The 8,196-nt window shown below is 41.0% G+C and overlaps 2 protein-coding genes across 2 annotated transcripts; both read right to left on the reverse strand.

Annotated features, from left to right (window-relative positions):
* Window positions 1–729: 729 nt before the first annotated feature.
* Window positions 730–1,947, reverse strand: LOC124620293 (craniofacial development protein 2-like). Its single transcript, XM_047146964.1, has one exon. The coding sequence runs from the start codon at window positions 1,945–1,947 to the stop codon at window positions 730–732; it is 1,218 nt and encodes a 405-aa protein (XP_047002920.1).
* Window positions 1,948–6,456: 4,509 nt separating this feature from the next.
* LOC124620294 (fibrous sheath CABYR-binding protein-like) lies at window positions 6,457–7,494 on the reverse strand. The gene has a single exon (XM_047146965.1). The coding sequence runs from the start codon at window positions 7,492–7,494 to the stop codon at window positions 6,457–6,459; it is 1,038 nt and encodes a 345-aa protein (XP_047002921.1).
* Between the last annotated feature and the right edge of the window lie 702 nt (window positions 7,495–8,196).

Below are 8,196 nucleotides of genomic sequence, written 5' to 3' on the forward strand. Positions count from 1 at the left end.
TTCTCATGTAGTTGCCACAAAGTGAATATCATGTCACTTGTGGATCTGCCAGTTCGAAATCTACACTGTGACTCAAGGTAGATCCAAGCAGTCAAGGTTTCCAGTCTCTTCAGGATTATCCTTGCATACACTTTTCCAGAAGTGCTCAAGAGAGATATTCCTCTATAGTTGTTACAATTACCTCTGTCATCTTTTCCCTTATAGATTGTTACTATATTTGCATCTTGCATGTCTTGAGGTACTGTGTCTTCTTCCCAGCACTGCAGTAGGATTTGATACAATATCAGCAAAATGCAGTCAGTTTGATGATTTCTGTTGGTAAGTTATCATGGCCTGTACTCTTGCCTAACTTTAGACTTTTAGGTGTGAGTTTTAATTCGTCAACGTGGGAGGATCATCAAGCCCAGACATAACTGGGTAAGTTGGTAAAGTACCCAAAGTTTCTGAAGAAATGTTGACCTCTTCTGAGTATAGTTTAGCATAGTGCTGCATCCATCTATCTAGCTGCTGGTTTTTATTGTTGATTGGGTCTCCATTTAGATCTTTTATTGCAGTGAACTTCCTGCTTGTTGGTCCAATGGCTTTATTGATGCCTTGATACATGCCACTATAATCTCCTTTGTCCCGGCAGATCTGAATAGTTTCACAAAGGTTGGTCCAATATCTATTTGCGCAGTGGTGAGGAACTCATTGCAGATCTGCTTTGCATGCCTTGTATTCAGCTCTTGCTCAGTGGTCTGTAGGATTATTCATAACCTGTATATGAGCATTACGTTTCTTGTCTATATATGTATGCAACTCACTTTCACAGTCAGTAAAGGAGGCACTTTGAGTCCTACCCTGCTTCCCAAATGTTCCAATAGCTGTCAGCATAATATTTTCTTTACCTAGATGCCACATATTTTTGGCACTATGTGCAGTTATAAATTGCTCAGGATTCAGTTTCATCTCAGTTTCTTCACTGAACTTTTTGTACAGCGCGTCATCTTGAATGGCTTTGGTGTTGATCTTCACTCTTCGACAAACACTCTTGGCTGAGTGAATCTTCTTTGGTGTGAACTGTGATTTTGTCACAACTAAAGAGTGATCAGTATCACAGTCAGTACTGTGATATATGCGGGGATTAAGGACATGACGTAGGTTGCTTCTTCTGGTTATGATGAAGTCAAGCTGATGCCAATGGCCTGAACGTGGGTGTTTCCATGTTACTTTGTGCACATCTCTGCTCTGGGAGTAAGTGTTAGTGATACAGAGAGAAAGAGAGGTGCAAAGTTCCAGCAGTCGCTGACCATTCTCATTCATATTTCCAATGCTGTATGGGCCAATGCAGTCGGTCCAGTTGTTCCATTTATTCCCAACCCTGGCATTAAAGTCTCCCAGTAACATGAGTTTATCTGATCCACGAACATTCTCAAGGCATTTCCGCAGGTCTTCACAGAACATGTCTTTGACTTCAGGTGGCGCTTTCATAGTGGGAGCATATGCAGAGATTAATGTGACGGGGCCTGATGTTGTCTTTAATCTCAAAGTTGTTAATCGTTCAAAAATAGATTTTGGTTGTTTGCAGCAGCTGAGAAGACTGTTTCGCACTGCAAAGCCAACTCCGTGTTCACATCTTTCTCCAATTTCTCTTCCTTTCCAGAAAAAGGTGTAATTATCTTCATGCAGGCTGCCTTCCCCAGAGAGACGAGTTTCCTGTAATGCAGCCACATCAACGCGAAGATGCAGGAGTTCTCTGTCAATTGTGGCTGCTTTTCTGACTATAGGCGCAGCATCTGTAGGAGTGTCACATCCAGGTAACACAGTTCTGACATTCCAGGTGGCAAATCGTGTTATTGAATAGTTGGTTTTGCTCATATGAGCTACTTTATTGTTATTTTTTCCAGGTGCCTCAGTAACCCACGTTGTATCAAGCACTGCAAGATGCTTGCTGCTCCATACGCCCATAGAAGCGCGAGGTGGAGGACAGATTGGTACCTTACTGGCTGGGGGCTGCCCAGCTTGAGGCAGGCGGTAACCAGTCAGTTAAGCGCAATGGGCTATCCCACTGACAAGAGTCACCCCTGGTGCCTGCACTCACGTCCCTCAGCACAAGGCTTAAAACCAGTAACTGCAACTCCCCGTGTTGTCATCTGCACCTTTGCAGGTGCAGGCGGAGTGTCCTCTCCACACACACTGCATCACCTGGGTCGTATTTAAAAGCCACAAATTTGCCCAGCGTTCATAGCTTTCTCTCGACCCAAACAACTGTTTCCAGAGGAGTGACGGGTCACTATGTGTGGAGTTGAGTGGGTTGAAGGAGTTGCCGACTTGTTCTGGTTGAATCCTACTATAGCCTACTGTACTCCAGATCCGTTGCCCCATCCGCCAAGCAAATGCACTGTACCAGAGATCTCCTCTGCCACAGCTGCCATTGGGGACTTCACCCACAACCTTGGGCTATGGTCCTGCATCAAACCCCGCAGCACTGGAGTGAGAGAGATAGGAAACTGAAAGACACCCTCAGGCCTCGAAACCTAATACCATTGGGGTTGAAAAACGAGAGTTGGCCAAGGGAGGCCAACAGGACAGAAAACAGGAGGGATCTGACACAAGTAAGTGGAAGCAATGTCAGACTCAGCTCGGGGCTCCACGGGTGCCACCCGCGAACTTCTAGATAAAGTCCCCTTACTTTTAGTAATCATTGTTGCTACAACTGCCTCATAGTTGATATCAGTTTCAACACAGACATCCTCAAATAGTTCAGATATAATTCTTGCCATTACAGCTCGTATATATCTATCATGATTGGCCTTCTGAACTATTTGTTCCTTGCAGTTATCAGAGAGAGCATTTAGTATCATTTCATAGAATATCTTCTCATAAACACCTCTTAAAAAACTGTAACTATCCCAGCTGAGTACTGGACAATTTAAAGTCTCCTCTGATAATGTTAATATGATGGGGATCATACATATTTGAGAGTTGAGAGTCTGTCTAAAGGTTTTTGGCAAGACCTGGGATTAGCCTGAGGGTCACTTAAATGATACGATTATAAGGGGTCTAAAGGAATCCCAGGTCCATCTGCAGTAGCCTCGGTCTGACAACTTACAGAATCATGCCTTTCTGGTTCCATTTTCAAGCTCTTCAACATCAACTAAACAAAGGGATATCTTAATTAATTTTCTAATAATCACACCAACCATTTTGTTTGAGCTGTTTCAAAGTGTGTTTCAGATTGGCACCTATACCCTGTAAGCCACTGTGACTGCATGGTACAGTATACATCCCATTGAACCAATTATTTTGGTTTATCCTGTTCCATTCACATACGGAGAGTGGAAGTATGACCGGTCAATTGCCTCTGTGCACACCATAATTAAGCTAATCTTGTCCTCACAATCTTCATGGGAGCAATGCGTAGCCTTTTGTGCCACTCTTCACTGTATACATTCAGTATTTTGTAAATAATCTCCTTTCTAGACTGATTGTACTTCCTGTGTATTCTACCAATGAACCACAGTCTACCACCTGGTTTACCCACAACTGAGTGTATATGATCATTCCACTTCATAACACTACAAAGTTTTACACTCTTGTATTTGTATGAGCTGACCTCTTCCGAGTGTGATTCACTGATATTTTAGTCATAGGATACTACATTTTTTGGTTGTTTTCTGAAGTGTACAGTTTTACATGTCTGAACATTTTGGATAGGCCTGGGACACAGGCAATAATGTAAAAGAATCTATTGTTTAGCAAACTGCATTCTGAGAAGCAAGATTAAAAAATAGGGTAAACAAAAATATCTTTGTGTAATTGATTTTTACATACTTAGCACCTGCATTCTCTCACCATTTTGTTTGTGACTAAATGTTTAAGGCTCCTGGCTATGGATATGGTTTGGCTGTCTCTGTCTAACAACAAAAGTGAAATGCCAGTGTCTAGAAAGGTACAGTGGCAAATGCACACATTTCCACCAAGTCATATTTTATTATTACATTTCAATAGAGCCTAGTAAGCAATATTCGGCATAGTTAGTTCATGCCATGGGATTTAAATCATCTTAATTATTCACTCTTTGCAAGACACTTATCATTTACATAATGTAACATTATTATTGTACTGGACTGCACAGTGTACAATTTTTTCATGTTCATTAAGACAGATGCTACATGTCACTGAAATCCGTAATGAAATACTGAACAATCAATTGTACTGAATCATCACTCAACACCAATATTAGATTTTTTATGTACTCCATTGGACAAAAGCATGCTCTAGACTTTACTATGCATTTTGGTACTCATACACATCTCTGTGGCTTCTTCATATTTTCTTATCTCATCTACCTGGATAAATAATAGTATCAAACTGGAATTAAGAAATGTTGGCAACATTAACTGGGGCTGGTCTTGCACCTCTTGCATGTTATTTGTGGACTTGTCATAATTGATGTATTCACATTGTATAGGACATTAGTGTGATTTAATTTTACTTCCTATTTGAGCCTTTCCAGAAATACCAAAGATAATGTAATGTGCTAGTTCATGATAATTCACATTCTGCTGTTATATTACTTAATTAAATCCTTCCTTTTTTTGAAAAATAACACCTCTCTTTCCATTGCCTCCACTTATACACTGGGCCTTCCAGTCTCAACTTATAAGTCAGTATTTATCAGACTAATCCCTCTGATGTTGTCACAGACAGATTGGTTTCATTTTTTAAATATTGGATTTTTGATACTATGGTCCCATGGTGATGGAATATATTTTCTTCTCTGGCATGCATATGGGAATCTGCAGGCTCTCTGTGCCATTGAGAGTGGTATATCTTTCAACAGTCCTCCATTTATGTTGCCACTACCTGTACTTTTTCTGTTCATTCAGACTGTTCATTACTTCTTAAATTTCAATTTTGTACACTGTTGCTTCATGGTTCATGTCTGTAAACCCTTCATATTCTAAAGACCATAGCTTATTTGAAGAGCTCTAGCAACTGAATACAGGAAGCAAATTTTATACTGACTTGGTCTTCTTAAATTTTATAGGATATTGTAAACCATGCTTCTCTGCTCTTAAAAATTTGATAATATATTAGATATATACTTGGCATAATTGTCTTTCTGGTGTTAATGATTTTTAAAAATATTTGTGAATCTTTCATAATTTTCTTTACCCTCCTGTTTTTCCCTTCAATGTATTTCTGAAGTTGCAAAGATTTTCCTTAATTAAATTCTCTGTAATGCCTGTAACAGTTATCTACTCACCCTGTCTTTACTGGAATGTGAATGAATACAATGAACACACAGTGTACTTACTTCAATAAATGCACTAAGTTTTTTGTAGATACATAAATGTTGGTGGTCCATTACTATAAACAGTTGTTCAATTAAGCTGTTCAGCTGAAATGTTTCCAACATTGTTTAAGACATTATAATTCTGTTTTTACCTGATTTTGGGTTGGTGTTGCACACACTGATCAACTATTCCTAAAGAATGTTATTTCTGAAGGATAGTGTTATGAGTTTAACTCTTTTTAGTACAGCTGTAAACAATACTTCTTGTACGTTAATAAGACAAGCTCAACACACTTTTGTTTGTGGGCATCTTTTCTGAGTTCTGTTATCACAGCTGTTATCACAGCCACTTCTCATCAGGTACAGTTGACAGGATAAGAAGTTTCATACCACTGGTTTCAAATTTTCTATAGAATAAAAAAACTGCTGATACTGTTAACGATTCATTGTGTGCCATAATTTTATCAGAACCTTATATGATGACCACTATCCTGAATATGAAAATCTCAGTCACGTCCCTGGACTACAGTTTTGATTCTAGTTTTATCAGTGCCACAACTTGTGTTGTGAATGGTAGATGTATGACAGAACCAAACTGTCTCATTGTCTAGAACTGGCGTGAAGTTTCTACCACTCTGCTAAGCTTTTATGAAATGTTTGTACACAAGTTGAGTATGCTTGCATAGTAAATGTTTATCTTAGATAAAACCTATCATGAGCATATGGAAATGGTCACAGAGACCTACTGAACCACTTTCCTGAGTTAGCTCTGTGCTGTAGCTGGTCACCTCTTATCATCTGACAGCAATTAGTGATTAACATTTTGACACCAACAATATTACAAAATTAATAATGCAACCAATGTGATATAAATACTTGAATTTATTTGTAATCAAAAAGTAAATACAGGATTACAGACATTTTGGAAAAGGCTCAAATGGTGGTGGCCCAGTGATTATGGTTCCCTGAAGAGGTGATGGTGTGTCAGGGCAGTTGGAAAAGACATGCAAAGTAGGCCTAGCATGAGACATTGCACATGCTTGTTGAGCAGCAGACAAGAATCCTGGAAATGGAGGAGGCCCTGTGATTCGCATCCCCTGCAGAGGTGAAGGGGTATCTGCTGAAAAACTGGAAAAGACACGCAAAGCGTGTCCGGCTTGTGGTGTATCAGTTGCTCATGGAGCAGTGGACAGAAATCCTGGGAATGGTGGAGGCCCTGTGATTGCTATTCCCTGAAAAGTTGTTGGAATATCACAATAATTCATAAAGGCTTGTAAAGGGGGCCTTACATCACCACCAGAGTGAAGCACACTCGTGTTTTCAGCAACGACGACTCCACACGTGGCAGGTGGAATTACAAGGTCCACTGGAGCGGTGATTTGGAAACCTCCAAACAGTGGAGGCCAAGTGCCCTGCAGTGGCAATGATGAATGCACATGAAAGTTGAGAAAGGTACATGTGGTGTCTGCAGACGATGTAGGCACAGGCTGGGATGGAGCAGTGTCTGTGCTTCCTGAGGTAGCTTGTTTTGCATGGGATTGTGGAGAATTGCTCAGAATCTTCAACATGCAGAGTGATGTTGAATGTGCAGGCAGGGCCACCTCCACACAGGGTGGCATCACACAGACAGCCAAACTGACAGTCGAGGTCACCACCCCACGTGGTGGCAGAGTGTGGGTGCCCGGACATACGAGTGGGGCTACCTCCGTGCAGGGTGGCATTGCACGGTTAATGACAGCATTGTTAGGGAGTACCTCTGTGCTTATAAGTAGAGCACGGGCACCCAGAATGATGGTCAGGGCCACTTCCACACTTGGTGGCAGAGTGCGGGTGGTCAAAACTATTGGTGGGGCCACTTCTGCAGAGGTTTGTAGAGTGCAGACAGCCAAAACAATGTTCAGAGCCACCTCTGTGCTCGGTGGCAGAGCACGGGCAGCTGTAGCCACGATCGGGGCCATCTCCACACACGGTGGCAGAGTGCGGGTGGCCAGATCTACAAGTGTGGCTGTCTCTGCGCAGGGTGGCAACGTGCAGGTAGCCGAGGTGGTGCTGGGGACCACCTCTCGGCCTGTAGGTAGAGCACAGGCAGCCAGAATGACAGTCGGGGCCATCTCCGTACTTGGTGGCAGTGTGCGGGCAGCCAGAACAACGGATGGTGCCGTCTCTGTGCAGGGTGGCATTGCACGGGCTGCAACCTGTTTGGACACGTCCATATGGGGTTCATAGTAGTGTCTGTCACTTTCATTATTTGCACATGTATTTTATTTTGCCAGTTTAATTTGTTGGAATGTTAGAATTTTAAACATGGCTGTGAGAGCAATTGTACAGGAATATTATTTATACAATACAGCAAACCAGTTGCAACAAGACTTTACATTAACTTGTTTTTGACACCAACTAAGGTTGTCTTCATCCAAAAATCCAGATAATTACCTAAAAAGGTTACACAACCATTAACATACAGAGAAACCGAGAGTAGATGGTTACTGTACTGAACAGCTTAATGAGGAGATTTATAAGCAAAATGCTCTCATCATATAAACTACTTCTTAAGAAAATAATATTTAAACCATATAAAAATTATAGACTTTGGAACTGACTTATAATTGGAAATACTCAGTAAAATTATCACTACATGGTGCAGCACACTGTATGCCACTTTGGGCTGTAAGAGGAAATGCACTGGAGATAGCATCAGACTAAGAGGCTCACAGGCCAAAGCTGCCACAACGTGGATACGAAACAATTTATGCCATCAATTAAAAATTAAAGAAATCAGCTATTAACATTACAAAAAAATTTTAAATATCATATAAGTGCACATTTCACAAGTCAACACTTAGTATTATGCCAACTGAAGTTTATACAGGCCACTGCAATAGTAATTATTTCATACATTTTGTACGAAATGATTA

Source organism: Schistocerca americana, chromosome 6, assembly GCF_021461395.2.
Source record: "Schistocerca americana isolate TAMUIC-IGC-003095 chromosome 6, iqSchAmer2.1, whole genome shotgun sequence".
Classification (NCBI taxonomy): Eukaryota; Metazoa; Arthropoda; class Insecta; order Orthoptera; family Acrididae; genus Schistocerca; species Schistocerca americana.

Excerpts from the sequence above, each read along its gene's own strand:
- LOC124620294 (XM_047146965.1), bottom strand. The coding sequence starts at position 7,494 with ATGGACGTGTCCAAACAGGTTGCAGCCCGTGCAATGCCACCCTGCACA.
- LOC124620293 (XM_047146964.1), bottom strand. The coding sequence starts at position 1,947 with ATGGGCGTATGGAGCAGCAAGCATCTTGCAGTGCTTGATACAACGTGG.